Here is an 18,176-nt window from a genome sequence, read left to right on the forward strand (position 1 = left end):
GTTGATTCCTTGGTGCCTAACAGCAGTAATCACAAATAATCGTAGTTTTAAATTGCCTTTATGGCAAGTAGATTTTGTCAGTTACAAAAGCTTTTGGGTAACTTCTTTTCACTCACGGTTTCTCTTATATTACCAGCTGTTCCTCAGATCCACATCAGACCTGAATCAGAAATCGTAGCAACTGGACAGTCTGCAGATGCCCAGGAAGGGATTCCTTGGACCCGCTCCACGAAGGCCCTGAGCTTGGTGTCGAGCACAAGTCAGTGCAGTTACAGCAGCACCACTGTCCACGTCCCACCACCTGAGCCAGGTACCACGTGCACCTTCCACTTGTAAAGTCTATTTAGCTTCAAGTAGAAACTGAGTGTCACTAATACTACGTCTGTGAAAGGAGCGTCAAAAAGTGTGTGAGAAATGGAGTTAAAAGATAATAGAATTTTTCATACACTTTTATTGACATGGTTCACGTATCATACACTTCCATAGTTTAGTTGTAGGAAAGAGTTGTACAAACATCCCTACAGTCAATTTCAGAACATTTTCTTTTATCTTGTGTTTGTTATTCGCTCCTCATTTTCCTCCAGCCTCCTCCCACCTACCCCATGCCCTCAAGAAACCCCAAATCCAGCCACTGCCTATAGTTCAATCCATCTTGGAAAACATTTAGAAACAAACTATCAACAGCAATAACAAAATAAATCAGAGAAAACATTCCAATCAAGGAAGAAGCAGGAAGTATTAAAAACTAAAACAAATTTAAAATGGGTCAAAAGGGAGATCAAATGATCAGGTATCACATTTTGACCTAGTTACTGTGATTGAGTTTACCATATTCTCTTGTCTGATATAGTAAGGCCATTCCCACCCCTCAACTATGATCAGAGGAAGTTTAAAAAGATAATGGAGTTTTTTCATAAACTGTTTGAAGGTACCTCATGTCTGCTGAATTTTAAATACCTTTTCTTTTTAAATTTAGCCAAAGTATTTTTAATCTGTTTACTTGGCTATATATTGTGAACTGCATAAGGGAGACTTCAAAAAGTTCATGTAAATGGAATTAATACATGATAAAATTTTCCCACAAAATTTTGAAGTCCCCTCATGTAAGAAAATAAAAAGAACAGATTCATTCCATTAAATAGGGGAGACAGCCTCTTCAATAAATAGCACTGGCAAAATGGAAATGTCCATTTGCAGAAAAATGAAACTGGTCTATACCTCCACCATATATAAAAACTAACTCAAGATAGTTCAAAGGCCTAAGTATTCAACCTCAATCTAAAAAAATCATGAAAGAAAAAATACTGGCTAACTTAAGAGTCCCTAATGGCATAATTAGACTAGCAGACATAATTTAAAATGTACAAACAACAGACGATAAACTAGACTACTGGACTTCCTAAAAATTAAATGCAAATACATATCAAGGGGCTTCTCCAAAAGATTAAAAAGAATATCTGCAGACTGGGAAACACATTTTGGCACTGGAATATCTAACAGAGAACTAATCTCTAAAGTTTGTAGAAAACTTCAAGACCTTGATGAGAAAAAGGATAAATAATCCACATGAATAATGTGCTAAGGATATGAATTTATGTTTTACTGAAGACATTCAGGTGGCCAAAAAATACATGAAGAAATGCTTATAATTATTAGCTGTTTGTAAACAGATGTAGATCAAAACAACAAAATAGCTATCATCTCAGGAGCAGTGCAGATTTGCCCACTGAAACATGTCACCTGATTTTTTGTGGTTGTTGATATCTGATTTCTTGACTGATGTTTTCATGAACATTGATTATGGATCTAAGTGAAATCAAATTCTTGATAATTTCAATCTTTGCTCATTTATTACGAACTTACCTATTGGTCCACTTTTGAGGATTTTTGTTTTCTGTACCATGAGTTACAATCCAAAATGAACACTGTATTCTTTGATCTTCATCAATAAGCAAGCTTGTGTCATCTACATGTCACACACTGTTAAAGAGACCCTTCCTCTAATCCTGGTGCTGCATTGTTCAGACAGTGCCACTTCTCAGATAATTTGCTCAGAGTGCAGATTGAGTAAAGTATGACGAAATCCTTTCCTGACCTTAAACCGTGAAGCATCCCCTTGTTCTGTTCAAATGACTGACTCTTTGTGTACAATGTTCTTACATAGAGTTTGTTGTGATCCATGCCAGTGTCTTTGCAGAGTTAATGAAACGCAAGGAAACATTTTTCTGGCATTCTCTTTTTTAACCAAGATCCATATAATGTCAGCAGTGATATCCTTCACGCTAAATCCTTTTCTGAATCTGCCTTGAATTTCTGGCAGCTCTCTGCCGACACACTGCTGTTAACCATTTTAAAATTATCTTCAGCAAAATATTACTTACATGTGGTAGTATTTTTAATAATCCCCATGTTCTACTGAGTCACTTTCTTCGGAAATTGGCAAAAATATGGCTCTCTTCTAGTTAGTTGGCCAGATAGCTGTTGTCTAAATTTCTTGACATAGATTAATGAGTGCTTCCAGAACTACAGCGGTTTGTTGAAACATTTCAGTTGGTATTCAGTCCTTTCTTGTAGTCTTAGTTCTTACTTATGCCTTCAGGACAGCTTGGACTTTTCTGTCTTCAGTACCATCAGTTCTTGATCATATATGACACCTCTTAAAATGGTTTCATGTAAGACAATTTTGGGGGCTACTGTGCTTCTGCTTAGTTTTTCCATCTTTTAATGCTTGCTCCATTGTTCAATATTTTACCCATAGAATTCTTCGATATTGCAGCTGGGGCTTGACTTTTTCCCCGCTGTTCTTTCAGCTTGAGGTGTGCCGAGCATGTTGTTCTTTTTTGGTTTTCTAACTCCGGGTCTTTGCATGTTTCATTACAATACTTTGTCATTTCTACCGACCTTTGAGAATTTCTGTTCAGCTCTCTCCCATCATCATTTCTCCCACTTTCTGTAGCATCTTTACATTCAAGAGCAAGGCGCAGAGTCTCTCTGACATACATATATGTCTTCTCTTTCCTCTATTTTCAGACCTTTTCTTTTCTTAATGTAGGATGTTCTTTTTTATGTGCAAAAATATTTTTTAATTAATCACTTTATTGGGGTTCTTACAGCTCTTATAAAAATCCGTACATTCAGTGTCAAGCACAATTGTACCTATGTTGCCATCATCATTTTCAAAACATTTTCTTTCTACTTAAGTCCTTGGTATCAGTTCCTCATTTTTTCCCTCCCTTCCCTACCCTTCCACCCTCATGAACCCTTGATAAATTATTATTATTTTCATATCTCACATCATCTAATGTCTCCCTTCACCCATTTTTATGTTGTTCAGCAATCCTGGGTGGGTGGGGGTGTTATATGTCAATCATTGCAATCGGTTTCCCCTTTCTCCTCCCACTTCCACCCTACCCTCATGGTATAGCTACTCCCATTACTGTTCCTGGAGGGTTTATCTGTCCTGGATTCCCTGTGTCAAGAGCTCTTCTCTGTACCAGTGTACATGCTCTGGTCTAGTCAGATTTGTAAGGTAGAACTAGGGTCATGATAATGGGGTGGGGGGGGCAAGCCTTAAAGAACTAGAGGAATGTGTTGTATGTTTCATCGGTGCTATTGTGCACCCTGACTGGCTCGTCCCTTCCTTGTGACCCTTCTGTGAGGGGATATCCAATTATCTACATATGGGCTTTGGGTCTCCACTCTGCACCCCCTCATTTACATCATTATGATTGTTTGTTTTGGATTTTCTGATGCCTGTTCCTGTTGACACCTCATGATCACACAGGCTGGTGTGCTTTGTTGCCTCCCTGCTAGATGGCTGCTTGTTTATCTTCAAATCTTTAAGACCCCAGACACTATATCTTTTGATTGCCGGGCACCATCAGCTTTTTTTTTTTTAACCACATTTGCTTATGCACCCATTTTGTCTTCAGCAATTGTGTCTGGAAGGGTGAGCCAGGTTATTAGAACAAAGTGTTCTTGCATTGAGGGTGTACTTGGTAGAGGCCCAATGTCCATCTGCTACCTTAATACTTAACATCTAAGTATATGTACATAGATCTATGTCCCTATCCCTATAGATAAGTATGTTTACATATCTACATTCCATATTTATACCTCTATAAATGTCCTTTGCCTCCTAGTTCTTTCCTCTATTTCCTTTTACTTTCCTCTTATCCCACTATCATGTTTGACCTTCATAATACTTCAGCTGCATTGCACTTGATCAAACCCCACCAGGCATTCTACATCCTCCTCACCATCGATTTTAGATCACTTGTTGTTCCCTTGTTCCTGGGTTTGTTGACACCCCGCTATCTTTCCCCTGCCTCCCGCTCACCCATGTTACCCCCGGAACCATCAGTTCCATTGTATTCTCTTCAGGAATGTTTATCCTGTCTATCTTACATAGATAGACATGGTGGGGGGGGACTATAAGTAGTTCTAGGTCTGTCTGTTGACCTTTCTGAATTTTTTCTGATCGAGTCTGCTGAGGTGTCAAGCTCTGCCCCTGAAGTCCATTTTGGGGATTCCTCGGGGACATCATTGCATTGGTCCCCTTGCTGCTCTGTTGCACTCCCTTCATGTTTTGCCCAGGAGTTTGGGAGTCAGGCCGGGCATAGTTCCTGCATTGTCTCTAGTGTTGACCCCATAGCACTATGGGTCAGTGAGGGGATGCCATAGCTTGTAGTGGGACTGGCCATATGGTTCTCTCTCTGCATTGGCTGTGCTTTGAGCAGGAATATTGTCCTCGGGGTTTGGTGGGCCAGGATTCAGTCCACTCTCTCTCTCCTTCCCTCTTAGTTTGCTCCAATGTGTTCTGAGGAGACCCGCTGCTCTCCTTGAGCTGTATCTTCAGTGCTGTTCCCTGTAGTGCACTCTTCTGGGGAGGGGTCCAAGTAGCTGGGATTGGGCCCAACCCCATAGACCTCTGTAGGTTTGCTGCTTGATGCTGGTATGTTGCCTTCAAGTCTTGGCACACCAGCTTGAGGTCTGGTCCCTCTCTCCCTTTCCTGTGGAGACATAAACAGTACCCTCCCCATGGGTGGGTAGTGCTGTTCCCCTCCCTACTCATGGCCTTTTTTTAACCCTCTCCTTTTTAGTTGGCTGCCATATTTATCCCTGGGTGTGCCTGACCCCTGCCAGAATACCTGGACCTTTTGAGGATTTATGCATTTATGCATTTACTGGCTACACCAATGGGCTCAAACTTAAGAACAGTTGAGGGTGGCACAGAAGATTGTGGCCAGTTGCCACTTACAGTGGTACCATTTACCAGTTACAGCTTTCAGTGGTATCACTATACAAGAATCTGAATGGAATAGGAAAAAATGGACAAACTTCAAAATTGTAAAAAAGAAAAACCAGACATACTATTCTGATAAATATTGATAAACCCTAAGATTTTGGCCCTTAGACACTCTTAAAACCTAGAACTGAACCAACATCTACACCCTCACAGATTCTTTTAGTCATAAAATAGGCCTATATAGGGCATAACAACACTAGTGAAGAAAGTCCTCCTCAGCAAGTCAGCTATATGTGTTCAAATGTATTGACCAAAAAACAAGATCAGATGACAGGAAGTGACAGGAAAGAAGGAAGAATAAAAATGGAAAACCCAGAGAGGAAATAGAAAAGCAAGGTTACTTTGAGGGTATTGTGCCTGTCACACTACAAAATGTATAAAAATTTGAACGGGAAAATAATGTGCTGTGTCAACTTCCACCCCAGCTGCAATAAAACATGCTCAAGAGAAATGTTTGATCGACAGGATTGTATGAGAACAATTACTGAGAGACAAACGATGGATAAACATGATAGTGGGGCAGGAGACAGGAAAAGGAAAAAAGAAGAAACAAAAATATGTAAATACAGGTGTATATTTATGTAAATATATAAACATTTAAATATAGGTGTGTTTGTTTATATATGTCTGCAAATGCAATAAGGAAGCAAATGGACTTTGGGCCTCTACATAAATCTTACCTCAGTACAAGAACTGTTTGTTCTAATAATGTGGCATTGTATGAAATTCCCCTTCTTGACAAAATTGCTGAAGACAAAATGGGTGCATAAGCAAATGTGAAGAAAGCTGATGGTGCCTGGCTATTAAAATATACAGTGTCTGGGGCTTTAAAGGCTTGCAGTCAAATGTGTTAGTCTGGGTTGACTAGAGAAACAAATCCAGAGACACTCATGTGCATAAGAGAGAGCTTTATATCAAAGAATAATTGTATATTAAGAAAACATCCCAGCCCAGTCCAGATCAAGTCCATAAGTCTGATATTCACCCATATGCCCAATACCAGTCTATAAATACCTCTTCATACTCACACAACGCATGCAATGATGCCAAATACAGGAAGATCACAGGACTGTGGGTGGAAAGTCTAGTGGATCCAGTGGTGGTGGAAGCATCTCCAGTGCTTGGCTGCTATCAGTGTGGCTCCATGTCACTTGTCAACAGGAACGTGAAGCAGAGAGAGTGTGTGTGTCCCGCCTCCAAGGAGGAAGATAGGAGTTCCCAGAAAGCTAGATTCCACCTCTGCTTAAGCTGACAGGAGATTATGTAACTGCCATGTCAAAGAAGCAGGGCTATCTAGCAGGGAAGCACCTAAGCCCACATGGAAGAAGCACACCAGTCTCTGTGATCACGAGGTGTCGACGGGTAAAAGTATCAGAAGTTCAGAAACAAGCAACCAAATCCATGTGAAGGGGTGAGGAGGTAGTGGTTACCCAAAACCCACCTGCAAGGTAATTGGACAGTGCCTCTCAGGCCACAGAGAAGAGATGATAAATTCCAGGGCGTGGCATAGCAGTGATGAAACACATAAACTATCCTCTAGTTTTTTTATATTATCTACCCTTACTATGTATGGTTTTTATTTGTTTTACCTCATTAATCATGTTAGACTTGCATATGTTCATTTATGCAATTAAGTTGGTTCATAAATGAAAGCCAAGATAGATGACCCTTCAGAAATAGTAAAATAAGTAATAGTTCCCTGAGGGAACCGGAAGGAAGGGGGAGGGGAAGGAGTGAAAAGGGGCGCTGATAGCAGTGATGGCTCTGTGACCCCATTCGGGTGGAGCGAACAACAGAGCTGTACGTGAATGGATATACTGGATGGAGTAAGGTGCGTCCGTAAATGAATGAATGGATGCATATATGTGTATATGTATGTTGGCTCCTGGGGCAGAGAGTGGGGGAGGGAGGGAGTAAAGAGAAGCTGATATCAAAGAATTCAAGAAGAAAGAGAATGTTCTGAAACTGACTGCGGTAACAATTGTACAACACCACTTCCTGTGATTGAACTATGGAATGTTATGATAGCTGTAAGAGCTCCCAATAGAATGATTAAACAAACAAAAACGGCAGGGTAAAAAAAGGATTTTTGTCGAAGGAGTGAATGAGAACTTGGCAGATGGTAGATGGACATAGAGTGAAATTGCTAAATAGTTATGTATTTAGTATTTGTTGATTCTTTTAAATCAGGTGGACATACTGCCTTTTAAAACTGCAACTTGAAGATGGAAGAAATGGGTTGAAGAAATGTTCAGAGAGAGAAAAGATGTTTACAAAAAAGCAAGCTTTATTTAAATATGTTTATTGATTATTGCAGCTCTGTAAAAACATACATTTGTACAAGAAGTATAAAGAAATGCAGAAAAATAAGTCAACTTAGATGTTAGGCTGATGGTAGCTCTTCTTTTCCATTTGGCATAATAATTGTTGTGTTCGTTGAAATACAGGTAAGTCTGTAAAGATAAATAAGAACTAAAATTGAAGCCATCCTTTCCCATGGCAACAGATGTGGCTGCAGCAGAAGAAGTTTCCTTGACTTTTGAGCCCTGGACCTTGAACCCACAGCCAGCTTCACCGACCTCAGAAGAATTTAAACCTGTGGGACTCACGAAGGCTGTCTTATCAGCCCACACACAAAAGGAAGAACAAAACTATGTTGATGAATTCTGTGAAAAGATCCTGTCCTCACCCTTAAGCGCCTATCTTCAGCAAGAAAGCAGAGGCAAAGCAACATTCCCATGTGTTCCAGGTAGTTGCATATTTTTTTAATAAAGTCTCATTTGTCATCATAGCTGTTGATTTTACAAATCTCATGTACACACTGGGAGATGCTCAGTAAAGAATGGACGTTTTGCTGGTAAGAAACTCAGAGAAACTGAAATAAGGGTGCTTTCTAGCAACAAATTTCCAGGATATTGGTCACTGTTTTAGAGCTACCTTTGCCATAGCTGTCGCCGATTGGGAAAATGCTTATTCTTTGGTGATCTACTTGTAACTAGTTGCTGGTTCCTCCTCCATAGGATTTTCAGTGGCTGGTGTTTTGAAAGGGAGTCACCAGGCCTTTCTTTCAAGGCACCTTTGGGTGGACTCAAACCACCAGCCTTTCCGTTAGCCGCTGGGTGTGTTACCTCTTTGTGTCCCTCAGGGGTTTAATTGGAACATGACGGTACGTGACGTTCTCTTCTTTTGGGAATTCCATTTTCCATCGTATCTACATCTGTATCCTTCCAGGAGATTCTCCTTCTAAGCAGACCAAATCGGCCGGGTGCAGGAAGGGAAAGACCAAACGGAAGAAGCTGCCTGTGTCCTCGGACAGCAGCCACTCCGCTGCCCACATCTGTCCTCACTTCAGAGAAGGCATGCAGAACGCACAGCCCTGGTGCCCTCCCAGGGTCTCCCCACCACCCATCCCTGGCTTGTCCGCAGTGGTGATTCCCAGCCAGGCTCTTTACCTCGCGCCATCGTGTTCCCTCCCAGCAGTGGCTGCTCTGGGAGGAACATGTGCAGCCTCAGGAACTGCGCTGCCCTGTCTGCCCCGGCCTCCTGCACCCAGTGAGCTGGTTCCTTACTTGGACACATCTATGACTGTTTTCCTGCATGACCCCTTTGCCTGTCCCCTGTTACCCCCATCATTCTCTCCTTATCCATTCCTGGGAACAGCGGGCTTCCTGAACACACCACCCTGCATCCTACCCGTGGCTCTGGACTTGGAAACGCCACCTTCAGCCAGCCACTGTAGGAGGAGGGAGGCCAACTGTGCCATACACCCATTTATCAGCTCCTGGAACAGTTCCCCGCTGCCGTTGGACTTACTGCAGGAAGACGGGCCCACATCAGCATCGCCACCTCAGATGAAAAGGGACGTTTGCCCAGAAGCCGAGTGTGTAAGTGATGCTGGGTTTTAACACAAGAAAATAAGCACAGGTCCTCTTTTTATAACTAAGGCTTGCCTCCTGGTGCAGAACACTGCACCTCAGTGGGGAATCTGGACTGCGGCTGTGTGACTGGGGCGGGAAACTTTGCTTTTAGATCATAGGCTCCCACGTGTACCTGTGGCCTGTAATCCAGGATCAACTGTAGGTGTCTGCTTTTGCAACCCCCTGGAGCACTCCAGCACCCCTGGCCCAAAGGGGTGTGGGTGTACTTTGAGAAACACTGCTTTAGGTGAACATTGGAAACTGTCTACCTGACAACTACGTTTAGAGAGCAGGAATAAGAGAATCTATTAGGTCCTGGTTTGTTACATACAGTCTTAGTTTGCTAGTGCTGCTTTAAAAGTGCTGAGAGGGATTTAAGGAGCGGAAGTTTGTTCCCTCACAGTTTGGGAGCCATCTGCTCTGGGGAAGGCCCTCTTTGTGGACTTGCGGGGTAGGTCTTTTTCAGCTTCTCCAACCCCGCTGCTCCTCCCTCGGCACTCTTTGGGGTGCATCTGTCTTTCCTCATTGTGCTTCTCCCTGGTCTGCTCTGCTCAGTTTATAGCTCTGCTGCTGTTGGGTTGGGACACACCCTACCCTGATAGGGCCTCATTAGCATAGCAAAGGAAGCCCCGTTCCCAAAAGGTGGGATAACATCCACAGGATTGGGGACACAGCAAAATCCAGAACAGGTCCTTGGTGAAGTTTCTCCAGAAGTGAACCTGGACTTCCCTCGGCCCCCCTTGATTGTTTGATATCCAGGTGTTATGTTTAGTATACGTAACATGTATGTTCTGACTTAGAACTGCATTTATGATCTGGCAAGATGAAAAGAAGCCATATTGATTAGACAGGATTTAGAGACTGGATTTTTTTGCTAAGGCTGAGTCATACCTCAGTGGCAGCGCCTCATTCATAACCTGTTTACAGGCGAGACAGGGCCCACTCTCAGTATCATGATCAGAAAATAGGAGGTTTGCCGAGTCACAGCTAGACATGTCACTGCAAAAACAAAACCAAAAGGTCCGTTTCCTTTAGCTTTTCCTATCTTCCCCTAAAAAGACACTCTCAGATTTATTTACGAGGTTTAGCTTTGGGATATGAAGTTCCGTTTAGTTGAACGGGCCTGGAAGAGGGTGAACTTTCATTGATCTTTCCCTCCAAGAATAATGTCCCCTTCAACAGGCGATCAACATCTAATGATCTAGAGCCAGACAATCCGCCGTTTTTGAAAGCCTGTCATGAGTGCAGTTACTAAAGTCAGTGACTGGAGTGAGAAAAACTGGGCTCTGCACTAAGACCTTGGGTTCAAATACCAGTTCTGCTGCCTATTAGGGGAGCTGCCAACGTAGACATGATTAATACTTAAGGATTGTTACATTGGGTTAAGTAAAGAAAAATACTTGTGTCATTCCCCACTGCTACAAACTCCACAATCACCAGAACTTTGTTTTGGTCATTATTGTATCCGCGGTATTTAGAATAGCACTTCTGAACCAAAGCTAAAATTACTTTCAGTGAGTGGATCCGCTTCATAACCACCTATAGGGCAGGGTAGAACTGCCCCTGGGGGTTCCAAGACTGTAACTCTTGACAGGATTAGAAAGCCTGGGTTTCTCCAAATCACAGAGCAGCTGGCAGTTTCAGAGTGCTGACCTTGCAGTTCGTAGCAGTTCACAATGTGTAACCACTAAACCACCGGGGCTTAGAACATAGAAATTATTCAGGAGATCCTTGGTGAGTGGCCAAAAGGGGAAAAGTTCAAATCTCTATAGTATCTTTCGCTTCTTCATCCTTTTCACTGATAACTCTCTTCTACTCGCTGCCATGGACTAGATTCTGATGCACAGTGACCCCATAAGCCCCTGTGGGTAGTGGTTCCGCATTGGGCTGCTAACCACAAGGCCGGCCCTCTGAAAGCACCAGGTGCTCCACAGAACAAAGGGGCGGGGTGTTCTACTCCTGTAGAGAGTTACAGTCTCAACAATTCACAGGGCCATTCTACTCTGTCCTATGCAAGTCCAGAATTGACGTGATGGCAGTGAGTATCCTGAGCATGACATCTCTTACCAAGGACTGGGCCCTCCTGGTGATAGCATGTCCAAAGTCAGGGAGACAGTGTCTCACCATGCTCGTTTCTCAGGCACATTCGGACTGTGCTTCCTCCAAGACAAATTTGTTCATTCTTGTAGTCAGTATCTTTAACGACACCATAACCAAAATGCAGTAATTCTTCAGTCTTTTGTATTCCTTGTCCAGCTTTCAGAGTTGGATTGATAACAGTGGCGGTGACAGTGGGCACAAGCAGAGTAAGGACTGTGAGGAGAATGCAGAACCAAAGAGTGTCGTTCTGTTTCTAGTGTCCCTACGATTTAGAGCTGCTTCACAGCACCTACCGGGTCTCCCCGAAAGTAAGACCTACCTACGGTTTTTCCTCTCACTGAACTATAAGCCAGTCCCCCAAAATAAGACCTCCCCGAAAATAAGGCCCTTGAAGCTAGCATGACTCTGCACTGTAGAGGCGAGCACCACAGCACAGCTCACTGTTGGCCGCAGCGCAGCCGGAGCAGACAGGAAGTGCGAGGTCTCTTTTAATAAAACAGTAAACAATAAATGTGTACTGTATTCTTCTTCATGGAAAAATAAGATATCTCCTGAAAATAAGACCTAGCGCATCTTTGGGAGCAAAAATTAATATAAGACACTGTCCTATTTTGGGGGAAACAGGGTAACAACACAACAACATCGTGCCTGGTGTGTGTAGGTGCTCAAACACCTGTAGCACGTTTACTGCTAATTGCAAAGGAGGTTGACAATATCCCTGGGGACAGGCTAAAGTTGTTTTACTTCTTCAATTTGTAAAGTCTGTTCTGCTTAACATGAACTTTTAGGTCTATTATGCTACTTTGTAATGTACTTGAAATGTTAAGATACAATGTCTATTCTTCTCTCCTTTCTAGCCCCATGTTTTAGGCAACCTTGGGAATAAGAAGAGCCACTCCCCAGCCAGGGAGCTGTCCACTGTGTCATTTCCTAAGCATTGTCCCTCTGGACCCAGTTCTGCAGCATCAGGTAGTGATCCGTGCCACGAATCCTTTACGCTCTGTTGCCAGGGAATCACTGTAAAATGGGTTTGCACTACCTGCTTTGGGCGCTGGCATAGAGTAAAGAATTCGGTCCTTCCTGTGTTGGAGTATAACTTGTGTAAAATCAGATTCACCAGGTTCAGGTGTACTAAACAAGAGTTCTGCTGTGTATCGATTAGTGTAACCACCACCACAGTCATGATAGAGAACATTCTGCTGTCCCTAAGAATTTACTTGTGACTCTTGTAGGCATTTCCCTGCCCTGGAAGCTACTAATTTGGTTTTTGTCACTTTTCAGTTTTGCTTTTTCTATAATTCCATACAGTTTGGGCCATCAGTAAGCTGTCTTTTGTGTCTGGATTCTTCCAGTAGAACTATCGAGGCTCGTTACTATTACTGTGGTTTGGTAGTTTATTCTTTTTTGTTGCTGAACAGAATTACACTGGATGGATATCCACTAATCACTGGGTAAAAATATTGGGGTTTTCCCCAGTTTGGGGCCTGTTATAAATATATTTTTATTTCCCTTGAGTAAATTACTAAGAATGACATTGGTAGGTCATATGCGAAGTGTATGCTTAACCTTAATCTCCCCACAGGGGGTATCCCTTGCATCCCCAACAGCCGTGTAGGAGAACCGCAGTTTGCAGCACCTGCTGGCCTTGTCCCTCGTTTCCATTTGCACCAGTGCATGTGCAATGATACCTCATTGGAATATTAATTTGTATTTGCCTCTCCACTGATGATGTTATCTTCTGATGTATGTATTTGCCATCCATATTTCTTCTGTGATAGAGTATCTGTTCACATTTCTTAGCCATTAAAATTATTAGTTGTAATGCCTAAGTAATATTGATCCATATTTTTTTGTAATTTTTTTATCAGGATAATGCTGGTTTCAAAATATGGATCATGAGCTGTACCTTTCTCTTCTATATTCTTGAAGAGTTTGTATTGCATTGATATTCTATCTTCTTTAAATGTGTAGCAGAATTCCGTATTAAAGCCATGGAATTTTCTTCATGGGAAGGTTTATAGCAAGTTTAATATCTTTAATAGATTTGGAGTGATCTTTGACAATGTATATTTTTTGAGAAGTTTGTGCATTTCATGTAAGTTACCAAATGTATTGGTATCAAGTTGTTTATACTACACCCGTATGCATTTCTCCCTTAGACTCTCAAATGTCTGCAGAATCTACAATCTGGTTGTGAGTTTATCATTAACTTTAGTAACTTGGCAGAAAATCAGCTTTGGCTTAATTGATGTGTTTTCTTTTATTTATACTGTAATCATTTATTATCATTTTAATGATTACTTTGAGCTTTATTTGTTCTTTTTCTTATTTCTCAAGATACAAATTTGGATCATTGATTTGAGACCTTTTTTCTTATCTAGTATCAACATTTAATGCGCTTTATTTCTCTTTATCTGCATCCATCAAATTTTATTATATTGTCAATTTATTACCATTCAACCCAAAATATCTTCTAATTTGCTTTTTTCCCTATATCCTACGGGTTACATAGAAATGTGTTGTTTAATTTCCTAGAATTTGGAGATATTTCAACAAATTTTTCTTTTACTGATTTCTAGATAAATCCCATTACAGACAGAGAATCTTCTTGGTATGTTTTAATTTATTGAGTCTTGCTTAATGGCTCACCATTTGATCTTTCATGGTGAATTGGGTGCATGCCCTTTGGAAGAGCATGTGTTCTGCTGTTGTTGAGTAGACGGCCCTGTAACTGAACGTACAGTCCATCCGACTGGTTGATGCCTTCATTTGCTAGGGCTGCTAGACCACACGGGAGTGGCTCTAAAGTACAGAAATTAATTTCCTTACAGTTCAGGAGTCTAGAAGTCTGAATTCAGAGTATCATCTACAGGAGAGGAGATTTCTGTCTGCTTGCTCTGGGGGAAGACCCTACCTTGGCTCTTCCAAGCCCCAGTGTCTTGCCTCTTTTGTGATCTTCGTGTGCCATCGGTTTCTCCCAGTTGTGTTTGCTTCTGTCGAATACGCTATTTTTATATGTTTAGCACATACCCTCCAGCAATATGGTCTCATTAAACACCAGAGCAAACTTTGTTTCCAAATCAAATTGCATCTATAGTTGTAGGGGGGCACAATTTAATCTATAAAACTTGATCATGGTGATCTGCCCTAACTTATATCTTACTGACGTCATGTCTCCTTGATTGTCATTTGAGTGAGAAATCAATACATAATACAGTGAGACCTGTGGGAGCCAGAACTCAACAAGACAGCCTTGTTTTTATGAATCGTTCAAGTTTTCCACCTCTGACAGCATGCAGTCATTTTAGTGGAAGATATTTGTGTTTTCCTTCTCTGACAGGTTCCACATTACATGGGTTCCAGTTTTGGAAGATTTTATTTTATGTGCTGGCTACAAGAGATCCAACTTGAAATATAAAGTCACAGAGAAGTTAAAAGTAAAAAAAATGTCATGAACAATAATCAGAACAAAAGTAGAGTAGCCACACTGATATCAGACAGTCAATTTCAAAGGAAGATACATTTCATAATAAAGGGATTTTTTCCTTAAAGAAGATAGAGGATTCTAAATGTCTACACACTATTAAGGAAGCTTCACAATTATAGTTGAATATTTTAATAGTCTTCTCTTAATAACTGATAATACAGCTGATCCTTGTGAGGTTAGTGATAGTGGGTTTTTTAGCACCATCTACCCAGATATCTGTGGCTTCTTTCAGCATCCCCTGTTGCTTGGGTTTAGATTAGAATGAAGGGGGTAATTGGCTCTATCAGAGTGGCTATTTTGGGGGTTGTGAAAAGTCAGAGGGAATGAAAAAGAGCATTGTGGAATGGCATTGTGGTCTCTAAGTTGAATGATGAGGGAGCTGAAGAAGACTAAGACCAGGGAGGTAGAAATTTGTAGTTGGAAAAAGCAAGTGAGAAAGTGAGGCTGGGTGCTAGTGATTGCAGAGCCTTGCTGGGCAGTGATAAGACGCAAGGTGCATTGCCTTAACAGAAGAGCCTGGTGGGGAGGCTGGGTGATCACGAGGTGTCCATGGGATCAGGTATCAGGCATCAAAGAACAAAAATCATATCATTATGAATGAGGAGTGTGGAATGGAGACCCAAAGCCCATCTGTAGGCAATTGGACACCCCCTTACAGAAGCATCTTGGGGAGGAGACGAGCCAGCCAAGGTGCAGTATAGCACTGATAAAACACACAACTTTCCTCTAGTTCTTTAATGCTTCCCAACCCGCACCCCCCACTATCATGATCCCAATTCTACCTTAAAAATCCGGCTAGACCAGAGCATGTACACTGGTACAGATAAGAGCTGGAAACACAGGGAATCCAGGACAGATTAAACCCCCTCAGGACCAATAATGAGAGTAGCAATACGAGGAGGGGAAGGAGGGAACCAATCATGAGGATCTACATATAACCTCCTCTCTGGGGGATGGACAACAGAAAAGTGGGGGAAGGGAGACATTAGACAGTGTAAGACATGAAAAAATACTAATACTTTATAAATTATCAAGGGTTCATGAGGGAGGGGGAGTGGAGAAGGAGGGGCGAAAATGAACTGATACCAAGGGCGCAAGTAGAAAGCAAATGTTTTGAGGAGGATGACAACATATGTACAAATGTGCCTGACATGATGGATGGATGGATGGATGGCTTGTGATGAGTTGTATGAAGCCCCAATAAAATGATTTTTTTTTTAAAAGCACCAGGTGGGTGGAGAAGGAGATGAGATAGGAAGATCAAGGCTAAAGGCTTTCTCCACTGGAGGTTCAGTGGCGAGGAAGACCACCAACCAGCTTCCAGAGTCTTGCCAGGGGTGGGGACAGGATGGCAAATCAGTGCCTGACAGTTATTTACTAAATGGTGGTTATTGTGGATTCTTCATAGGAAGCAGTGGCAGCGGTACATACTCTGCTCGTCATGATTCCTCGTCTGAAATCCAGGATACACAGCAAAAAGCAACCACTCTCGGTTCCACCCAAGAGTCTATCTGGACAATGATAGAACAGACCCCTGAGTGCGTTTTAATGACCTATCAGGTTCCTAAGAGGTAAGGAAGCACTTTAGAAGACTTGCTTTCATATGAAATTGAGGGTTCTCATGTAATATAAAAGATTTTCCAGTGTTTTTGTACATGCACTTAGAAAATGTATTTTAAAATTCATTCACTTGGAGCCAAATGAAGAATGATTTTTCATAGTAAGACTTATAGTGACAGTGCACCACGTGTGTTACATGTGATGAGGGAAGAAACATGAGAAAGGCAGTGCTGGCCAAGGTGGCCTAGCAGCCTCTGGGTTGGTTCTTTCTGTCTCTAAGAGACCAAAAGAGATAAGGGAAAGCTACAGGGAAAAGACGAGGCTTTCTACTGAAAGAGCCATGCCTCAGATTCACAGGGACAGTTCTACTCTGCCCGTGTAGTGTCCCTGTGAGTCAGAATTGACTCAGTAGCAGTGAGGGAAAGAAGAGGAGAATCTGTCGCTTGTATATGCCTCACCAAAACACTCTTCAGATGTATTCTGTCCAGAAAAGATGAAACATAACTAACACATGTTATCATGTGTATTATTAATATAGACAGATATAATATTAACACGGTAGAAGATACAATAATATTGTTCTTAGTGCTGTAAATAAGAAAGACTTGTTCTGTTCTTGGAAGAGCCCTAGTGGTTATGTGTTGGGCTGCGATCCACATGGTTGGCACTTTGTAAACCCCAGCAGCTCCTCGGGAGAAAACCTGTGATTTCTACTCCAGTGAACAGTTACAGTCTAGGAAACTTACACGGGGTCACTATGCACCAGCATTGACTCGATGACACTGAGTTTTTGGAGTGTGTGCGTGTGTGTGTGTGATTCTTAATGACAGCATAAGAAACCCCATATCTTATCCAGGACTCTCAAGGCTTGACTCTCAAGGTTTGTTTTGTTTTCAGGGTTAACGATGTTGTACTAAAGGAAGACCTAGAGAAGCTGGAGTCTATGAAGCGGAGACAGCCCCGGTTTTCCCAAGGACAGAGCAAGGAGCTGGCCAAGGTGCATGCTTGGATTCAGAGCCAGACCGTCCCTCCAGAAATCAATATCCAAGTAAGCACTGCAGTGAGAAATCCCAGAGTGTCCCTCTTTGCACTTACTATGCATTGCCTGACCTCTCTGATAACATTAACCGTCACCCTTACCGTGGTGGTAGGTGGTGGTGACCTCCATGTACAGATAACCAACAAAGGAAGGGGTGCAGATAATAATTTGTGTAAGATCACACTCTTCACTGGGTTCTGAATACAGGACTTTTTGATTTTTTCTTTTACCTGTTGGAGTGCATATTTGAAAAAACTTGAAATGCAAGATTTATACCAGAGTAGGGTTCACCTCTAGCAGGAATGCCCGCGAGACCCCAGGGTCTTTTGCTTGTCTGGGGGTTTCTCAGTGAGATCATCAGTGACTGGGCCTGAACAATGCTTTGATGGACCCATAGTCCAGACAGATGGTGGTGGTGGAAGCAGCAGTAACGATGGTACCCATGGCTGTACTAGTGATGGGGTCTTAAATCCCACATGTATCAAGACAGAGGATTCGTGACGTTAAAAACAAAGCAAAAGAACAAAGTCATGAGTTCAAAGAGTGTGATGCCAAGGCTTATGACGTAACCGTGTCATTGAAGTCCACCTCCCCTCATATATAAAGGAAAGGAGTTCCAGCCACTGAGGAAGGGTGAGATACGGTCTTATCAAAAAGCAGGAGCTGGGCTGGTTCCTATAAATGTCAGATGGAGACAAGATCCCCCCAAATAGAAAATATGCTATCATTTGCCTTCCAATAGTAAACAGTGAACTTTAGTGGATC

The 18,176-nt window shown here is 42.1% G+C and overlaps 1 protein-coding gene across 2 annotated transcripts in view; it reads left to right on the forward strand.

The window, feature by feature from the left end:
- PER3 (period circadian regulator 3) overlaps positions 1-18,176 on the forward strand; it is a 60,075-nt gene that overhangs the window by 39,473 nt on the left and 2,426 nt on the right. For both annotated transcript variants that reach the window (XM_075550611.1, XM_075550617.1), the window contains 6 exons: positions 137-310; positions 7,815-8,057; positions 8,540-9,192; positions 12,183-12,294; positions 16,221-16,383; positions 17,270-17,420. In XM_075550611.1, the coding sequence (XP_075406726.1) occupies positions 137-310; positions 7,815-8,057; positions 8,540-9,192; positions 12,183-12,294; positions 16,221-16,383; positions 17,270-17,420 (1,496 nt within the window). The remainder of the gene's footprint in view (positions 1-136; positions 311-7,814; positions 8,058-8,539; positions 9,193-12,182; positions 12,295-16,220; positions 16,384-17,269; positions 17,421-18,176) is intronic.

The sequence above is a fragment of the Tenrec ecaudatus genome, chromosome 1, assembly GCF_050624435.1.
Source record: "Tenrec ecaudatus isolate mTenEca1 chromosome 1, mTenEca1.hap1, whole genome shotgun sequence".
Lineage (NCBI taxonomy): Eukaryota > Metazoa > Chordata > Mammalia > Afrosoricida > Tenrecidae > Tenrec > Tenrec ecaudatus.